At 37.9% G+C, this 21,603-nt stretch overlaps 1 protein-coding gene across 3 annotated transcripts in view; it reads left to right on the forward strand.

Annotated features, from left to right (window-relative positions):
• GAB2 (GRB2 associated binding protein 2) overlaps window positions 1–21,603 on the forward strand; it is a 159,423-nt gene that overhangs the window by 94,160 nt on the left and 43,660 nt on the right. For all 3 annotated transcript variants that reach the window (XM_016161462.2, XM_036220948.1, XM_036220947.1), the window contains one exon: window positions 16,712–17,012. In XM_016161462.2, coding sequence (XP_016016948.1) covers window positions 16,712–17,012 — 301 coding nt within the window. The remainder of the gene's footprint in view (window positions 1–16,711; window positions 17,013–21,603) is intronic.

Consider the following 21,603-nt stretch of genomic DNA (forward strand, 5'->3'; position numbering starts at 1 on the left):
TGAGAAAGAAAGGATAGCCCAAACAATTTTGAAAAAGAACTCACATTATCTGATTTCAAGACTTACAAAACTGTAGTAATGAAGAGAGTGGACTAGGCATAAGTATATGTGGAGAGATCAGTCGAATATAATAGAGAGTCCAGAAATAGACCTACTACATATTTTTGGTCATTGATTTTCAACAAGTCTAAGATAATTTGATAAGGAAAGCATATTTCTTTTCAACAAATACTGTTAAAACAGCTGGATATCTATATGAAAAACATGGGCCATGATCCTCACCTTATACTGTGCACCAAAATGGATCATAGATCTAAACATATACATTCAAATGGTAAAACTTTTAGAAGAAAACAAAGCAGAAAATCTTTTTGACCTTGAAGTAGGCAGGAATTTATTAGAAAAGAAATATATGACATGAAAAGAGCCCAAACTCTAAAAAATGATAAATTGGAATTCATCAAAATTAGACATTTTCCTCTTTAAAATGCACAATTTAAAAAATGAAAAAGCAAGCCACAAACTGGGAGAAAATATTCTCAATACATATATCTGACAAAGGACTGTATCCAGATTATATATAAAGAACCCTTACGACTCAGTAATGAAACAAACAAACAAAACCCTCAGTTTAAAAATGGGCAAAAAGATTTGAACAGACATGTCACAAAAGAAAATAAACAACCAATAGGCACGTGGAACATTGCCCAACACCATTAGTCAGCAGGGAAACACAAATTAAAAACAGTGAGATATTACTATACACCCACTAAATTGGCTATAATGGCTAAGTGTTTTGGAGACAAATTCTCATGCATTGCCGGTGGGAATGCAAAAATGGACAATCACTTTGGAAAACAGTTTGACAATTTCTTATAAAATTAAGCATACACTTACAATGTGACCCAGCCATTCCCCTTCTAGGTATTTACCCTAAGAGAAATGAAAACCTGTTCACAAAAGCATGCGTACGTGAATGTTCGGGGCTGCTTTATTCATAATAGTGCCAAACTGAAAACACCCTAATTGTCCATGGATAGGTGACTGGGTAAACAAATTCTGTTACCTCCATAAAATGATATACAGTGATTTAAAAAACTACTGATCCATGCAACAACCTATTATGGATGAATCATAAACTTTATTATGCATAAAAAGCCAGCGATAAAAGAATATATACTATATGATTCAATTTCTGTGACAGAAAAGACAGATCTAATTTATAGTAATGGAAAACAGATCAGTGGTTGCCTGGGGCCAGGGTAGAGAGTGGAGATCAACCTGGAAATGATATAAGAGAACCCTCTGGGGTGTTGAAAGTGTTCTGTCTTGATTGTGGTGATGTTTATATGATGTATACATTTGTCAAAACTCACTGACCTGAACTCTTAAAATGGGTGAATTTTATCATATTTAAATTATACCTCTATAATGTTGACTTTTTTGCAAAGGGGGGGGGGGGGAGAAGGCATTAGTCCAAAGGTCATTCTTGTAGTGCTGTATACTGACTTCTTATAAATCAAACAAAACCCCTTTAAATAGATCATGTAAAAGTGATGGAATAGTCTCTATATGGGAATGCTTTTCAGATATACATATTTCAGGCAGCTGGACTGATGTAAATTAGGGCTCCCGAGAGGCAGGCAAGATATTTATTTGAGCATCTGAGTTAATCTTCAGAATTAGGTTCAGTTTCTTCTTCCATTCTGAATTACTTCCCTGCATTTTAATTGATTAGGGAAGTGATTAAGGAAGAGAAGCCGGGTTCCAGAAGGGCCCCATGCCCAGTTCATCCTGTATCTTAGAAACAGCTTTTTATGATATTTGCTCATGACCAGCAATTTCCAGAAAGCACTAGATGTTTTGCTCTTGTTCATGTATATACACAATCTGAGTACCTTAGAGTCAGTCTAATACAGTGGGAGCAAGAAACCCTCCCTACCTGACATTTCCAACCCTTTGTCTTTTCCTGTGTCTTAAAATTTCAGAAATTGAAGGGAAGTCAGAAATCCACAAATTCAACACTTGTACTTTATAAATGAAGAAACCATGGCCCAGAGTAGAAAAGTGCCTTGCCCCCACCCCACCCTGCCCGCCCAGGTTCCTATGCCCACCGAACTAACTAGAGACAGAGCTGAAAGTGCAACCCAGATCTTCATGATCTTCTTATTCCTCCAGTGCAGTTCACTAAATTGTAACAACATTTAAGGACTATTGTTAACAATGTAGTACAGTGTTTCTCAAAATGAGGTTAGTGGATATTCTGTAGTAGAGTCACTTGGGGGTTGTATACCTGGACCCCCACTCCAGACCTACCTGAGTCTGCGTCTGAATCTCTATTGAGATTGGGACCTGGGAATAGCTGCATTAGAACAGGTGTCTCAGTGATTCTGATGCCAACTAAAGTTTTAAATGCCTCTGTTGAAGGAAGAAAGTCACACAGTCAGGTGTGTATTTAAGAAAGTATGAGATCAGGTCTTCAGGGAAGCCAAAGCCATGCTGTCTCTCATTAGTTGGGGCGAGGGAGGCTGGTGAGAGAAGCCTCCTTTGTCCTAGAGGGACGGAAACAGTTTATGGGCATTATTTGTCTGCCCGTTCCCCAACTTTTCCCTGGTTTTCTCTGGTAATCTTTGCTTAATTCAGTGCTTTAAATACAACTTAGAGCATTCAAGGACATGAAAGGGAGGTCTCTTGGCAGAATGACCTTTGTTTTTCCAAAATGCAAAAGATTGGCAACAGCTCATTTGTTGTTTTGTCAATGGAGAGAGGTAATTCCACTAATGGATTCTCTGAGTCCCCGGAAGAAAGATTGACCTGGTCTTTGGGGAATCAATCTCATAGATTTCACTCAATATAATCACTGATACAGGGCTCTCTGGTCTACAGATGGGACCCTCTCCCACATGTCAGATTTATTTTACCTTTTTGTTTTTGACTCAGTCGAGGGAAAGAATGGGTAGAGTGCACTGTGATAGGCTTGTCGGAGAAACATGACTGTGGTTCTCTTCCCCACCTAAGTCATAACAAAGCCCATGTACTTACTCAAATGGGAAATCTCAGGAGTCTTTCTTCCCTCCTTCTCCCATGCCCCTCATATTCGGTCTATCACCAGTGTTAATCATTATAGCCTCCCAAGTACATCTTGGAGAGATGTGTGTTTTGCCACTGTCCCGGTCCAAATTGCCATTATTTCTTGAGCAGCGGTCTGTCTGGGCTTCCTCCTCTTGTTCTGCCTCCTTCATTCCATTTGCCACAAGCCAAAATGATCTTTAAGAAATGTAAACACGAAACCATGTAGTGGCCTCATGTTCTTTTTATCTGAAAACACAGAATTATATGGATTAAAATGTGGAAATCCTTGTATTTCATCTCTCTGTATACCCATACCCCTCCCCAGGAAACCATTGCTAACAGTTCAGAATGCTCTTCTAAGAATTTGTATGCGCATGTGTATATACATATATGTATACTTTCAATACACATATATATATCTATGTGTGTGTCCCTTAACCTACAGGGTTTTTAATATAAATAGGATCATATTACATTGTTCTCAAGCTTGTTTCTTCAGTTGCCAATATATTAAATTTATTTAAGTATGCCCCAATTGAAGGATCTCCTTCTATTTATCATAAAGATCTAAATGGCAAACAAGGCTCCATTATGATCTGTCTCTGCCTTTCCCTCATTCTACTTTCCACTGCTCCAGCCATGACCTCCTGTCAGGTCCTCCTAAGAACTAAGTTTTCTTCCTCCTCAAGGCTTTGCACACGCTGTTGCCTCCGCCTGGGCTGCTCACCTAGGTACACCACAGCGGGTCCCACATGGCAGACTGGGTTCTTGAAACACACACGCACCAAACATTACTTATACACCGACAAAGTGTTTTGCATGTACTCATAAGTAGATATTGTGATTAATAAAATAATTGAGTTAATGAATTTATAGGATATTTTATTTAGTAGTTAAAGTAGTTAATAAATACTAAAAAGTATATTCTTAGTTTATGGGGGAATTCTCCACTTTTGAATTATACATTAATAATGTTAAGAACGATTGGCCTATGGAAATACGTAAAACCAGCATGGAAGCCCTTCTTAAAATAGCCTGAAAGCACTTTCCAACCTTCCTTTCAGTGATTTCCTTTCCAGTTTTTCCTCCTCCCTTCAGCTTCACCAAACTTAGCTTTATTATTTGAATACACCAAGCTTTTTTCTTATATAGTCAATGCTCCTATTCACAGATTCCAGATTCTGTTTTTATGAATTCACCGACTTGCTAAAATGTATTTGTAACCCATAAATCAGTACTCACAGTGCTTTCATGATCAGTCACAGACATGCACATGTCCACAGCAGTTTGCGTACCCTCCTCAACGCACCTGTTCCCAGCTGAGGTAGGACAAAGCCGTACTCTGCCTTCTTGTTTCATTCAGCTCTCACATTGTAAACTCGTGTTCTCTTATCCATCTATTTAATATCATGGGGTTTTTTTTTTTACATTTTTGTGCTTTTTGTTGTTTAAAATGGCCCCCGAGCATGGTGCTAAAGTGCTATTTGGTGTCCCTAAGAGCAAGAAAATTGCAATGTGCCTTACGGAGAAATACATATGCTAGATAAGCTTTATGCAGACGAGTTATAGTGCTGTTGGCCACAAGTTCAATGTTAATGGATCAAAAATAGGTCTTAAATAAAGTGTCTTTCCACAGAAACAAGCATAAAACAAGATTATGTATTAATTGGTTGACAAAAAATATTATGATCAGAGGCTTGCAGGAACCTAACCCTGTATTTCCTTTAAGAAAAATGATTCAGTATTCACTAATTCAGTGTTCATATTGACTTTATAGACCATAACTGCTATGAATAATGACAGTCACCTGTACTCACATTATTCTATTTTCCTGAAAAGATCCCCCTCCAGCATTTCTTCTTTAACTGGAAAAACTATAAGTTGACTGTTCTGACTTCAAATGGTGGTCCCTGCACCTTGAGGCTCATATCATTACAGGCCTCTGTCTGGTCAAAGAAAAGAGAGAACCCACTCTGAGAAACACAATCAGAAGTCCTAGAGTTCAGTCTTAATGACTGACCTTGTTTGGATCATGTGCCCATTGCCAAACCAATCACTGGATGAAATGCCTTAACTGAATTAATCTACCCCCATGATCTACCCACTGAAGCCTAGGGTTGGAGTCAGCATCACATAAAAGGTGTGAACTTTTCCAAGTGATCATTTGTGTTTATGGTATCTGTGGACCATGTCACCCAGGATAGAGACGGTTAAAAATCCTGAAAGCGTTACATTAGCAGATCATCTGACTAAGAGGTTTTATTTGTTTGTTTGTTCATTTATACCAAAAGAAAAACAAATAGATATTTGTTCCTTTGGCATACTTTTTGTTGATTTATATAGCGCATAATGTGTCAAGCACTGTTCTAAATTCTAGAGATAAAAAAAAAATCCCCTGACCTCAGAATGTAGCAGTCTTGTGGTAAAATAAATTTTTTCAGTGCCCTAGGAACAAATAAGACTCATTGGAATCAGAGAGAAACTTTATTACTCAGGTGAATGAGTCGGGAGCATGCATTTATGCTGCCCTCTCATAGGAGATTTGAATTTGAGTGGAAATAATTTTGGACTAGGAACTGAGACCTAGATTCTAATCCCTCTGTTGTCATCACCAACTAACAGTGAATTTGACCTTTCATAAACTCTGTGGCCACTGTTTCTCAAAGTGTAGTCAGCAGTTCATCTGTATTAGCTTCTTAAGTTCTTATTGGATCCTAGCCCTGACCACTGGACCAGGTGATCTGGGGCTGTGATCTCTACAAATTGTTTAACCTTGATGAACCTCATTTTCTTCATCTATAAAAAGGGGATCGTATTTGTCTTGCAGCATTAATATGAAGATTAAATGTATTAATAGATAGAAAGCACATGGCATGTAGTGGGAGCTCATTAAATGTCATTTTCTTTCCTCGTTCAGAGTATAAAGTCACCATGGGCCAGAGTGGTTGAAGGATTCCTAGAGGAAGGATAGCAAGAAGCCCTTCCTCACTCAGGAAGTGTCCCTCCAGAAACATGTGACTGTGATGTGACCCACAGGACTCTTTTGTTGGTTGCTCTTAACTGTTATGGGACATAAGATTGGCCTAGTGTATTTCATGCTACAATGTATTGGGATATAGTTGTATATCATGTACTCACAAGTCAGATCAAATTCTTCTATGCCTTTGTGACTGTTTGAGTTCACAAAAACTCACAAAGACACAGAAGAATTTGATCTGACTTGTGGAACTGAAACCACCTGGGAGTTTCACTAACTCAGAAAACTGAGTATGAATGAGTGTGTGTGTGTGTGTGTGTGTGCACGCGCGCGCGCTACATAAAGCAAAGAGCTTCTGAAGATGCAAGTATTTTGTTTTTAATATCTCTGACTAATGAGTAGTTTATTGATATCATCCAGTGAGCTCAGTTAGATTCTGATTAACTAACTATAATCCTCACTTGACAGAATTCTCCTGGTTTGTTGGCAGTTTTTAGCTTTACCCTCGTCAAAAAGAGGGAAGTTAAAAGGACACACCCATTTCTAGGAGTTACACAAACCCTCTTCCAAGAAATATGTTGACCCTTCTATAACTTTAGCCACAAGGCATGTGAGATTTGGTATCTGGGAAGATGATTTGAGGCTCTGAAAAGTCCTTAGTCATCAAAGTTCTGTTATCTTTGGTATAATACCTAAGGCAAGGCTGAGGGTTCTGGAGTTTTAGAAATATTTTCAACCGTCAAGGCTGAAACTAAAAGGGGGTTCTAGTTAATACTTGGTTTTCAGTAGAACACATCCCTCTATTCCAAGAATATGAGGAATCCGATTAAATGAGATGTTACCATATCAGATTTTCTTGGTTAAAAATACATAAAGCTCTCAAGGTTGGAACAGACCTTAGTCCCTTACTTGTCTACTGATCCACTTCTTGAACCCCCTCTTTACTCTCCCTCCCTACTCCTAGCTTAGGCCAGGGATCAGCAGGCAAATCTTATCTACTATCTCTTTTTCTGAATAGTTTTATGGGAACACAGTCCCTTTCATTTGCTGACAAATTGTCTGTGGTTTCTTCTATGCCACTGTAGATTTAGGTAGTTGTGACAGACTGTATGGCCTGAAAAGCCTAAAATATTTACCCTCTGCCCTTTACAGAGAAAGTTTTCTGACCCCTGGCCTAGGCTCTCTCCTCTTCAGTATCTTCAATGATGAGTACTTCTTCAGTTTTTGAGGGCCCTACTTTAGACCATTCTTCTAGGAAATTCTTATACTGAGCCAAAATCTGTTTGTCTATAGCAGGCCCCTGCTAGCACTAGTTCAACTTTAGTAATCAAATTGCCCTTCCTGGTGTCAGCCCCGTATATCTTAGAACACTGCAGTATGACTCCAGGTAGGAGCTCTCTGAATCCTGGTACCATAGGATTTCAAGTGCTTTCATCACCACCAAAATTGAACACAACACTCCCATGCGATCTGGCCAGTGCGAAGTTAAATTGGGGCGCATCTATCTGAGTTTTCTAGGTGCCAAGAGCAATAGGAAGAAGCCATGGCTTCATTCTACGTGCTTGGAGACCTTGCAATCTAACCCAGGTAGCAGAGACGTGTTCATGTAGGACATGCTCTCCGCTCAACAGCTCGGAATGAAGCAACTTCCGGCCAATATGTACCCACGTTGCATGTCTGTGGTCTGGGTAGTTGTGAAATGCTTTGTTTTTGACTGGATTTGGGTACAAAGGAAAATAGTCACTTCTGTTTCGTCAGAGAAAGTGGTAGTGTTCTCAATCATAGACACAAATGGAAGGTTCTAACTCTAAGAGTAGGACCCTATGCCATATATTTCTTTAAGCTCCATTGTTGAGTAACGTGAATTGCATTGTCTTTTCCTCTCTGTCTCCTTGCCATCTTCTCTTACTGCTACAGACAATTGCAACAGCTTCCTAAATAGTTTTCCTGCTTCATAGGTTTCCTTTTTCAGGTTGGTCTTCCTCTCTGGCCATTAAGAGCACAGCACTCATTTTCATTTCTCTGCTCATCTGTACTCTTCAGTGGCTCCCCATTACCAAGAAAAGAATGGTGAAACTTCTTAGGGTAGCATCCAAGGCTTCCCAGGGCCACCAAACTCTTCTTTTTCTCCTCTTTTTCACATTCAAAAGACTATTCCACATTCTCTGAACCTGTATTGTATTTTCCCATCCCTGGCCTTGGTCATACTGTGTGCTCTATTAGAAATATCTGTTTCTTTTTCCTTCCCAAAACCATATATCAAACCCTACCTTCATTGTTCATGTTCATTCATATGTTTCTCTCTTTCCCTCTCCCACCCCATACCCAAAGATTTGATCCCCCACTTCAGTGGTCTAATAGCATATTATGTCTCTTTTTATGGTACTTCTAAAAATCTGCTTTTTATTTTAGGGATATGTGTTTATGTCTATGTTCCTGCAGCATTATAAACATTGGAAGTTACATGAAAGGAGTGTTTAGGTCTTTCTTCTTTTATTTATCCCCCAAAGCATTTAACAGAATCTGTGCCTGTTTTATTGAATACCATAGAAGGAACTCCTTGATTTGGCATGAGCAGTGAAGTAGCTGGAAGAGTTGAATGGAAGTAGATGATTTTGTATCAGAGAGCCCAGAAGAATAGTGATGCCTTTAACCCGAAGAGGCAGAACTCTGAGAAGTGCTGGTGTATGGTTTGGAGCAAGATGAAGGACAAAATAAAGCCTCCTTAGTGATGATATAATAGAAAGAACACTGAATTGGAAATTCTTTTGCCAATTACATGATCTCAGAATGTCCTTGGGCTGCTTTAGGTTGAATAACTACATACTACATGTTTTAGGTTCAATAACTACATACTTGGCACCTATCATGCAGAGTTTGGTCCTAGGTGGTTTCACATTTATTAATTTTACTCAATTCTCAAAGCAGTATTGTTAGTTTTGTACTTTCCCCTTTTATGTATTTGGTTATTGAGGCTTAAAGAAGTTAAGAAATTTGTCGAAGGTTATAGAGCAGGAACTAGTTATATAGTTCCATCTTTTCACTCCAATCTTAAGCTTTTCTCATCACACTCTGCATCATCTCTCATTCTGCTAACTTCATTTCTCTAACTCTTATTTGAGTTTTTGTCAGTCTGAATTAATGGTATTTCTTCTGTCTGACTGGGTTATATCAGGACTGAGGCAAAAATTGCTATCCTGTTTCCTTCTTCATAGTGTCTGTTTGGCATTTTTAAATGATGTAATATAGTTTATTGAAACTAGAAAAAAAATAGTTTCATGATGATAGATTTAAGTGTAAGTATACTTGTACTTTAATGCAATTTACTTAGTTTAATAAATAAGAGTACATGTAGCACAGAAGGAAGGCCTTGTATAAGGTTCTGGGGAAGGGGAAGAGTTCTGTTCTGAGAGAGTGCTTGATGGTGGAATATTGGATGAAGGATGATCAAAAATGGTCACACAACAGGATAGCATTCACGTATAAGCAAAACTTTGGAGAACAGAAAGGAAGGAAGATTGGGAGACTTTTTAGGTAGAGGGAAATTGAGAGGGGGGGTGTGAATATATGTATACTCATACACGCACACGCACACGCACACATATACACATATACACAGACACATACGTGTCCTTCATTGGATATATGTATTGCATATATCTCCTTTAACTATCTTGGCTGAAATTAATTTTCACAGATGGCATGAAATAAGAATCAAGAATCTTTTTTTTCCCAAGGTTATCTAATTAATCTAGTGCCACTTATTGAGAAACAATTCTTTTAATACTCCACAGCACTGCAGTATTAACTTTTTCATAAATCTAGTGACAATGTTTGTAAGCATCTCTTTCTGGATTCTTCTGTTCTGTTGGCCCATTGGTCTATCATTTAGGCTCTGCTTTTATTTTTCTAAATAGACAGGCTTTCTTCCTACTGGTTACCATTGGTCACACCCCCCTAGCCCTGGAAACGGAAAGTAGAATGTCCAAAACCTAACTAGCTAAAAACAATAATAAATATTATTTCATATGATTTCTGTGAGTCAGGAATTCAGGAGCATTTGATGTATGTGGCTCAAGGTCTCTCATGAAATTGCAGTCAAATAGTTGTCTACAGCTATGGTCATCTGAAAGTTTGACTGGGGCTGAGGATCACTTCTAAGAATGGCTCATTTACACACCAGCCAGGAGGCCTTAGTTGCTAACCACATGCATTCCTCCTTGGTACTGCTCGAGTGTCCTCTCAACATGGCAGCTGATCCAAAAGAGAACAAGGAAAAAGCTGCATTTTTATTTATGACTTAGCTTTGGAAGTCACACACTGTCATTTATGCAATGTCCTGTTGGTCATCCTTATTCAGAATGGAAGGGGACTACGTAAGACTATACCATATAAGGAAGTAAGACTCATTGTGGGACCATCTTGGAGGCTGGCAATTATACCAAAAAAAAAAAAAAAAATAGAACAAGCCGGCTGACATCTTATGTTTTTTCCCTCCAGGAACTTTTATTACCCAAGATAGAGAATCCTGCCTTCCTTTATAGCCAAGACTTCCTAGGGCTGGCATGTAGTTTGGTAGGTTCAGAAATACCAGTGACTCTTAGTTCACTCCAATTTGTACCCTCTTGCTCAGGAGCCTGAACTCTAAAGTTTATTTATATTTCCCCAAAGTGATTCCTTAAGAACTAACTCATCCCTCAATAGGAAAGATTGAGGACAACTGGATCTGGTTATACTCATTAGCCACCTGTTAACAGCATTTCTCTCCATGATCTTTACTTCTCAGAGAAATATATATTGCCTCCTTATGGTTTTCTTTAAATATATTTCCTATCTATGAAAATTCTAATTCGTTTGTGGATCAGTTTTTTTAAACTTAACTTTTTATTTTGAGGGAATGTTGGATCCACGTGTAGTTGTAAAAATAATACAGAGATCACACGTACCCTCTACCAGATTCTCCCCAATGGTAAGATCTTCCAAAACTATACTGTAGCATCTCAGCAAGGATGTTGATATTAATACAGTCAAGATCCAGGACATTTCCATCACCACAAGGATCCCTCATACTGCCCTTTTATAGCCACGCCCACTCCCAACCCGCTTTAACCCCCTCATTAACCACCAACAACCACTAATCTACCCTCCAATCCTAAATTCTGTCATTTCAAGAATGTTACATAATTGGAATCGTACAGTATGTTGGGATTGGCTTTGTTTGCTCAGCATAATTCTCTGGAGACTGATTCAGGATTTTGCACGTGTCAATACTTTTTTCCTTTTTTATTGCTGAGTAGTATTCTATAGTATGGATGTACTATAGTTTATTTAACCATTCACACATTGAAGGACATGTAGATTTTTCCAGTTTGGGGCTATTTTAAATAAAACATATAAACTTTCATGGACACATTTTTGTATGAATATAAATCTTCACTTCTCCAGGATAATGCTCATGAGTACAATTGCTTGGTCACATAGTAGTTGTATGTTTAGTGTTTTAAGAAACTGCTGAATTGTTTTCCAGAGTGGCTATATCATTTTAGATTTTCACCAGCAATGTTTGAATGACCCATTTTCTCTGATTCATTGCCAGCATTTTGTGCTGTTAAAATTTTTTATTGTAACCATTTAGAGAGGTCTGTGATAATATCTTAATATGTTTATAATTTGTATTTCCCAAATAGCTAATGATGTTGAGCATCTTCTATGTGTTTATTTGCCATCTGTAAATCCTCTTCAGTGAGATGTCTCTTTGTCTCTTTTTGCCCATGTCCTAATTGGATTGTTTCCTCTTTTAACGGTTGAGTGTCGAGAGTTACTTATATATATTCTAGATACTATCCTTTACTGAATTTGTGGTTTGCAAATATTTTCTTCTACTCTGTAGCATGTGTTTTTATCCTCTTAAAGTCTTTTGAAGAACAAAAGTTTTAAGTTTATAACATTTTCCTTTTATGGTTTATGCTTTGATGTCAAGTCTAAGAATATTTTCCCTAGCCCTATATCCCAAAGATTTCCTCCAGGTTTTTTCCTGAATGTTTTTTAGTTTTACATTGAAGTTTATGATTTACTTTGAATTAGTTTTTGTATAAGGTGTAAAGCGTAGTTTGCAGTTCATTTTTTTCCCCTCTGTATGTCCAGTTGCCTTTCCACCTGTGCCAGAAATAAGTTGGGCATATTTGTGTGGGTCTATTTCTGGGTTTTTTGTTTGATTGCATTGATCTACGTGTGTGTCCCTCTGTCGGTACTAAATAATCTTGATTACTGTAGTAATCAAGATTATTGAAATCTAGTGGACTGATTCTCCTTTATCTTCTTTTTCAGAATGGTTAACTATTGTACTTACTTTGCCTATCCATATACACTTCAGAATAATTTTGTTTACATCTATAAAAATGCTTTGCTAGGATTTTAATAGGAATCATGTTGAACTTGAATATCAATTTAGGGAGATAGACTATGTTGAGTTTTCCAATCCATAAACATAGTATTTCTCTACATTTAGGTTTTTAAAATTTCTTTCATCAGCATTGTATTAATTGCATTAAAATGTTATTAAGGAGAACATTTTCAGCATATATGGTGTATACATATTTTGTTAGATTTACACCTATTTCATTTCTTAGAATAGATTATAAATGAAATTGTATTTTTCTTTTCTCTGCCCAGTTGTTCATTTGCTTATAGAAGCAACTTGATTTCTCTATGTTCACCTTGTACCTTGTGACCTTTCTGGACTCCTTTATTAGTCCCAGGAGTTTTCCCCTAAATTCCTTGGGATTTTCTATGTGGTTAATCATGTCATCTGCAAATAGGAATAATTTGTTTCTTCTTTCCAATCGGCATGCCTTTCATATGCATTTTTTGCTTTATTGCCCTGACTAGAACTTGCAGCACTGTTAAAAAAGAGTGATAATAGCTGACATCCCACCTTGTTCCTGATCTTCAGGAGAAAACCTTCAGTCTTTCAGTACTAACTATACTGTTGGTGTTGGTCTTTTGTGGATGCTCTTAAACAACTGAGAAAGTTCCCCTCTCTTCCTATTTTTTTGAGATTTTCTTCATCATAAATAGATGTTGAATTTTGTTGAATGTTTTTTTCTGCATTGATTGATAAGACCATGTGGTTTTTCTTCTTTAGTCTTATTAATATAATATGGTGGATTATGGTGATTGGTTTTTGAATATTGAATCAGTTTTACATCCTTGGAATAAACCCCACTTTGTCATGGTATATAATTATTTTTATATCTTGCTTAATTCTATTTGTATTTTACATTTACATTACATGATCCATTTTGAGTTAATTTTTGTAGATTTTCTAAAGTTATAAGAACAATTTTGAAAAAGCTCCTTAATAATATATTCAGGAATCATGTTCCCATGTTCTTTTTGCATATGTGTCAGTAATCCAGCAGTATTTTTTTTCATTTCTGTATCATGGGACACTTTCTGGCTGGAGTTTCCAGAGTTTCTTATAAATATTTATTATATAGTCACTGCACTTACTAGAATGAAGAGAACAAGATGCTAAAGAACTCATGTCATAGAGAATCTGCAGCATACCTCTCTTCCTTATTCTTTTCCATAATCTTCTGGCTGTTCTTCTTTTCTCCTTCCCCACAGTGAAAGCTTATATTTTTTAATTGCACTGATTAGTTTGAATAAATTAATATATCAAATGAAAAAAGTCCACAGATCTTTACTCAGTTTCCATAAAGGCTAAGTGCTCTGCCAAGTAACTACTGGCCACATAGGACCCTCACCTCAAGATGCTCAGACCGTAAAGTGGAGGAGGACATATAAATAATTGAAATGCCAAAGTTGAGGGAAGAAATAGCCAAAGAAGGCACAGATTGTTAAGGTAACAGAAGCCAGGAGCACCAAATCTACCTGGGGAAGTTAGTAAAGGCCTTCCAGGAGAAGTGATAATTAAGCTGGCATTGAGAGGACACAGGAATTTTCCAGATAGACAAAGTGAGGTGAAAGGCATTCTAGGAAAAAGCAGCAACTTGTGCAAAGACATGAAGTCATGCAATTATGTGGCACATTTGGAGAATAATAAGTAATTTGTTAGGCTTCTGTAAGTAATACTAAGTAATAATAATAAGTAATTTGTAAGTTCTGTAAGACCAGGAATTCATGTTGTATCTTCAGCATCTACAATAATGCCTGTAGCATAGTAAGCGCTAAATAAATATTCACTGGATGAATGAATGGATGATGGAAGGAAGGACAGGGGGAGAAGAGGAGAGGAGAGGGCAGGGGAGGGGAGAGGAGGAGAGCATAAATGAGGCCAGAGAGATAAGAACGGTTCAGTGATAAAAAGCCTTGCTTAGTAACATTTAGTAAATCCTATCATGGAGAGTCAAAGAGGAATAGGAGGAGATGTTGTTCATAGTCTAACTAAGAAGAAACAAAATACAAAAATATTTATAACGTATTGTAAAAAATGACAAGCCATGAAAACTACTTAAGAAGTATTATGGAAGTTTAGAGGAAGTAGAGGTTTATTTCACCTGAGAAGATCAGAGAAGTCATTGGAGCTAGAATCTTTGAAGATGCTTGGTTCTGAATTGTTTGATTTCAAAAAAAAAAAAAAAAAACAGCATAGATTTGGAGAGATGTGGCAGAAAAGGGATGGGAATTTGGGACTAGACTAGGCAGCCTTGCCTGCTCTGTCATAAATTTATCAACATTTTATAGGCGGCTATTTATCAGCCTGCACCATTTCCTTGGAAGCTGAACCTGACAGGCTCCGATGTTATCTGTAGCAAACACCTTTTTCTTGTTTATGAGGGTGTGTGTATGTGTGTGTGTGTGTGTGTGTGTGTGTGTGTGTGTATCTGTGCTTGCACCTGCACACCAGTAATTTGAAGACAGCTCTTTCTACAGAGACTAGCACTGAAGGGGATACTTCAGCTGAACTCAAGCTAAACTATTAACGGTACCTTTTTAAAATGCACCTTACCCACACACTTACTTGTACAAACAGCGTTCTGGAAGCAGTGGCCCAGGCAAGACTTTAGGTGATGATAAATAAATAGTACTTATTTTCCTCAGCTCTGTCCCATCTGGCTATATCCTAATCTTCATTTCAGTCTAAGGCTTACTAGGCATCAGTTCTGCCCCCATGACCTACTAGATGCTGTTAGGAATTTATGTAAGAAAATGATTGATTAATAACGTATATATTGATAACCGGCTACATGCCAGGCACAATTCTAAACACTGAAGATGCACCATGGGATAAAAAGAACCAATCATTGCCCAGGTGCAGTTTACATTCTGGGAGTAGCATTGTTAGGCAGCGTGAGGGCCCACTTGAATTTAAAGTAAGACTGGTCAACATAGCTGTATAGCTGAGTGGTTCAGGCAGAGCCTTAGACTTACCCAGAGGTTGTGGTTTTACCAAATAAATAAGGGGATTGGAGAAAGAAGCAAGGGAATGATTATAATGAAAGATCACAGAAATGAAATCGGGTAGGAAGGAAAAGTGAGGATAGGGATAGAAGGTGAGAGAGAAAAGATGGTAGGATTAATGGAGTGAAAGTCCTAATGGGCTCTAAAGAATTATGATAATAATCAAGTCCTTGGCCTTCAAAGTGCCTTAGGGTTGTACACAAAGTGCTTTGGGTGGCTTCGCATAATAAAAACCCTATAGAATAGGTAGGCAGTGGTGGTGGTGGTGGCAGCCATGATGTCAATTCTCATTCTATAAATGAGTCGACATCCAAAGAGGTAAATGAGTCTAAAAGCACACGGCAAGTCAGTAGTAAAGTATAGACTCCACCCTAGGCCCTTTGCACAGGGCCCAGGCTAATCTTTGTCTCGTTCCATATATAGTGTATGTGCTGCCAAAATGAGCACAGTCCTAGGCTCTTTGTGATACATAACATCTTTTCATCAATTTGTGTGGTGTCTGCCCACCGATTACTCAGTCATGTTGAGAAGATGGAATGTAGAAGACAATATAGGGAACATCTAATCAAAGTTTAATTTCTATAGTATGGAATGATTTAAGTTTATTCATTCAGTAATACATACTGAGTGCTTGGTATATGCACGGCTCTATTACAAGTACTAGGGATATAGCGGTGAATGAGACAGGAAAACCCTAAAATTATGCTTTAGAGAAGTTTTAGAAGGGTTTCTCTGTGATCTTTCAAGACATCATGATTTGGTAAGAAGCACAATGTACTAAAAGGGAACTTGTCTTTTTGCTACTAGCTGTGCGTGACATTGTTGCTTCAACTCGCCATGTCTTAGTGGGGGGTCCCCATCCATAAACTGAGATGTTATGGTTTTGCAAGTCCCATCCTAAGAGTACTATGAGTTTGAGTCTGTATTCTAACCCAATGGAATAATTGCCCTAAAGTGTTTTAGTTCTCATCTAACTTCCTGATCTAAAAAATGAGAACACCACAGCTCTTTCATAGTGATAAAACCCTGTTTCCATGGTAAAATGCTGTACTAACATGCATTCTAAAATTGTTCTCCATTTCTGACACTCTGGGGCAATATGAAAGGGAGACAGAGGCCACGTTCAGCCAGCAGGTGCAGCAGTCTCCATCCTTAACTGGTGATATCTGAGGACCTGTGAAAAGCTTTGAAACAACTAATGACTTTTTTCCTCTCTTCTCACTCTTTACTGTTCAGGCCTGGAAGAAACGCTGGTTTATCCTGAGGAGTGGCCGGATGAGTGGTGACCCAGATGTTCTGGAATACTACAAGAATGATCACTCCAAGAAGCCCCTGCGTATCATCAATCTCAACTTCTGTGAGCAGGTGGATGCAGGCCTGACCTTCAACAAGAAGGAACTGCAGGATAGTTTTGTGTTTGACATCAAGACCAGTGAGCGTACCTTTTACCTGGTGGCTGAGACCGAGGAGGACATGAATAAGTGGGTCCAGAGCATCTGCCAGATCTGTGGCTTCAATCAGGCTGAGGAAAGCACAGGTACGAAAACAAACAGGGACCATCGTCAGAAGAAGGGAGTTGCCTCTGGGGGAAGCTTAGCAACTGGAGTTAATATGAGGCCTTAAGATTCCTTGAGCAAGGAGAGCAGGCTGTAGCTAACAGCTTTCCTCTTTAGCAAGGGGAGTAAGAGGCAAAGGGTAAGATGCGAAGGGGCTGGCCAAATATTAGAGGGCCCCCTGGGCCTGGTTATACTCAACTAAGGCATGTTGGAGTTGTGATGAAGGTAAAGGTGCTTCGTGCTAAAAGTACTTTCTTCGGGTACCTCAGCACCACCCCTTTCTCAGTCCTGCACTTTTCTCCCTCTTCCTCAGCTCTCTAGCACTCTGTGCCCTCTTACCTATCAGCCATCCCATAGGGCAACTCTCACCTCGATTCTTTTTTTCTGGTTCATCTCCGTCCGTTCTAGCCCATCTGTTTCATACCATCATGCACAGGTACACTTGCCACTTTTTTTGAGGGGTGAGTGAAGGTAGGTTCTTTGGGACAATTAGTGATGTTTAATCCAGTGTGCATTTATATGCACTTAGGAGGGAAGAGGTGAGAAGGGAACATGCCGATTTATGCTTGGGTTTTGTTAATCTTCACAAAAGAATACCTCAGTTTTTTGAGTGTGTTTTAAGTTGCAGAAATTCTTTTTGACTTTTGTTTGGACTCATCCCCAACTCTGAGAGGACTGAGGAGCAGAGTGTTTTTGAGGTAGGCAGAGAGCCTAAATAAGTAGTTCTTAAACCCAGTTGTACATCAGCGTTTCAGAGAAGCATTTAAAAAATATTGATGCCTAGGACCCATCCAAATCAGCTAACTAAGAATCTCTGAGGCATTAGTGTCTCTTAAAAGCTTCATTCTGAATAGCAAGCGTCCAGGTTCAGGAACCATTTTTTCTACATATATTTGAAGGCCATATACAGTAGCCGTTTCATATTCATTTTTAAATTTTTTTAAACACTTCAAAAACATAAAAACCATTCTTAGCTCATCAGCAATGTCAGCATCATCTGGGAACCTGTGAGAAATGGAAATTCTTGGACCCCCACCACAGACTTTCTGAATCAGAAACTACAGGAGTGTGGCCCAGCAATCTGTGTTTTTAAAAACCCCACCAGGTGCCAGTTAAGTCTGAGAACCGCTAGTCCAGACTCCTGCTATTCATAGTGGGGTTTGTGGACCAGCAGCAGCAGCAGCAGCAGCAGCTGCTGCTTCTCCTGGGAAATTTGTTAGGAAGGCAGAGGACCTCCTTACAGACTTACAGAATCAGAATCAGCGTATTTTTTTAAGCTTCTTATTTTGAAATAATCTTAGACTTGCAGAAGAATTACAAAAGTTTACAGTAAGTTCCCATATCCCTTTCCCTCAGCTTTCCCTAATGTTGACATTTTACTTAACCATGGTACAAATATCAAAACTGAGCAATTAACATTGATTGGCACAATATTGTTAACTGAACTACAGTTTATTTGGATTTCACCTGTTTTTCACCAATGTCTCCATTCTGTTCAGGATTCGATCCAGGGTACCACATTAGATTTAGTAGTCATGTCTCCAAGTCTCCTCCAAGTCTCTTGTCTTATTTGACCTTTACGCTTTTATAGAATCCTAGTTAGCTGTTTTGTAGAATGTCCCTCGATTTGAGTTTGTCTGATGTCTTCTCATGATAAGATTGAAGTTATCAATTTCAAGGAGACAGCGTTACCACAGAGGGGATGTGTCTTTCCAAGCATGTTATATCAGGGGGCACATAATGTCAATATGTCTTATTACTGGTCTTATTAATCTTGATTACTTGGTTAAGGCAGTATCTTCCAGGTTACTGTCTTTACATTTATAATTAAAAATTTGGAAGAAATATTTTAATGATGTGCAAATATTCTGTTTCTCCTTAAGTTTTTGCCCACAAATTTTAGCATCCATCAATAGATCATGTTTGCAACAGTTATCACTGCGGTGTTCTAAGGATGATTTTCTTTCCCTCAGAATCCACATTTCATTAAGATCCCCAGGTGATTTGTATGCAAATTAAAGTTTAAGAAGCACTGGTCTGGATTTTTCATTCCCAGACCTAGTGGGTCATCAAAATCACCTGAAAAACTTTTTTTTTTTAACTTATAGATCTGATTCCATAGATTTGATTTAGGGTAGGGGAATCAATATTTTAAAGTTCCTCCTACGCAATGAGATAAAATATTTCCAAATCATATATCTGAAAAGGATCTAGTATCAAGAATAAAGAACTCTTACAACTCAACAAGAGAAATAACCCCACTTAAAAATGGGCAATGGATTTAGACATTTCTCCAAAGATATATAAATAGACAATAAGTACGTGGAAAGATGCCCAACATTATTAGGCATTGGGGAAATGCAAATCAAAACCACAGTGAGATACTGCTTCTTCCCCACTAGGGGATGTAATCAAAAATATGGACAATGACAAGTGTTGGCAAGAATGTGATGAAACATACTTGCTCATTCATTCCACCGCATACGTTGCTGATGGGAATGTGCAGTGGTACATTTACTGCATGGGAATGTAAAATGGTACACTTACTGCAGAAACAGTGTGGCAGTTTTTCAAAAAGTCAAACCTACAACCCAGCAATTCCACTCCTAGGGATATACTAAAGAGAAATGAAAACATGTTCATACAAAAACTTGTGCATAAATATTTATAGCAGCACAATAATAACCAAAGAGGGGAAACTCTGTCCGTCAATAAATAAATGTGTGTGTTTTTGTGTGTGTGTATTATTTAGCCATAAAAAGGAGTGAAATACTGATACATTCAATAACATGGATGAACCTTTAAAACAGGCTAAATGAAAGAAGACACAAAGAATCACATGGTTTATGATTTTATATACAGTCAGCTCTCTGGATCTATGGGTTCTGCATCCACAGTTTCAACCAACCATGGATTTAAAATATTAACAAAAAAATGTCATATTATTGCTGATAAGTACTATATAGTTAGGCCTCTGTTGGTTGATGGTTGCATCTGTACTGAACATGTACAGACTTTTTTTCTGGTTACTATTTCCTAATCAATATTGTATAGCAACTATTTACATAGCATTTACATTGTATTAGGTATTATAAGTAATCTAGAGCTTATTTCAAGTATTCAGGGGGATGTGTGTAGGTTATATGCAAATACTATGCTATTTTATATAAGAGACTTGAGCATCCACATTTTGGTATTGGCTGGGGGGGGTCCTGGAACCAATCCCTTGCGTATGCCAAGGGATGACTGTATATGAAATGTCCAGAATAGGTAAATACATAGAGACAAGATTAGTGGTTGAGAGTTGGGGAATGGGGAGTGACTGCTGATGAGTTTGGGGTTTCTTTTTGGGTAATAAATGTTCTGGAATTAGATAATGGTGATGGTTGTGAATTTTGTGAATATACTAAAAACTGCTGAATTTTGCACTTAAAATGGTAACATTTATGGTATGTGAATTGTGTCTGAAGGCGTTTTTTTTTTTTTTTTTTTCAAGTTCCCCAGGTGATTCTGACAGCCAGGTTTGGGAACCCCTAGAGTTAAGGACAGCTTCCTGGGCATGTGACCTGTGCAGCCTCACAGTGCCCCACTCTTAAACCGACGCTTGTTTTAACACTCTACTATTGTGGTGTCGAAGTTCTTAGTTTTGTTTAAATCATGTAAGTTTACGGTGTACAACCTGATGATTTGTCATCTATTTATATTGCAAAATGATAACCACAGTTAGGTTAGTTAACACGATGCCTCATATAGTTACAATTTGTGTGTTTTTGTGTGTATGTGTGTATGTGGTGAGAACTTTTAAGGTCTCTCAGCATCTTTCAAATATTCATTGCAGTATAGTTAACTGTAATCATCATGCTATATATTATAGGCCAGGACTTATTCATTTATAACTTTATACCTTTTGATCTTCACCCATTTCTCCTACCCTCACTACTGGGAACCACTAATCTACTCTTAGTTTCTGAGTTTAATTTTTTTTTTTTAATTTGTTTTTCCCTGTCTGATTTATTTCACTTAGCATAATGACCTCAAGTTTCATCTATGTTGTTGCAAATGGCAGTAATTCCTTTTTGATGACTGAGTGCCGTTTTACATATATGTACATCAGATATAATATGTACACAGTACATATGTCATTTTTTATACATTCATTTATCAGTGCACACTTAGGTTTTTTCCATGTCTTGGCTTTTGTAAATAATGCCGCAGTGAACATGGGAATACAGAAGTCTGTTCGAGATAATGCTTTCAGTTTCTTCGGATATATACCCAGAAGTGTAATTACTGGATCATGTGATAGTTCTGTGTTTAATTTTTTGAGGAACATCCAGACTGTTTCTCACATAACTGTACCAATTTATATTCTCACCAATAGTGCACAGGGGTTTCCTTTTCTCTACATCCTTGCTAGCACAGATCTCTTTTTGATAATAGCCACTTAATAGATGTGAGGTGATATATCATTATGGTTTTAATTTGATTCATTGTTCTCTGATGACTAATAATGTTGAGTATCTTTTCAGGTATACCTCTTGGTCATTTTAATAGTATCTTTGGGAAAATGTC

This window comes from Rousettus aegyptiacus, unplaced genomic scaffold (assembly GCF_014176215.1).
Source record: "Rousettus aegyptiacus isolate mRouAeg1 unplaced genomic scaffold, mRouAeg1.p scaffold_m13_p_5, whole genome shotgun sequence".
NCBI classification, from domain to species: Eukaryota; Metazoa; Chordata; class Mammalia; order Chiroptera; family Pteropodidae; genus Rousettus; species Rousettus aegyptiacus.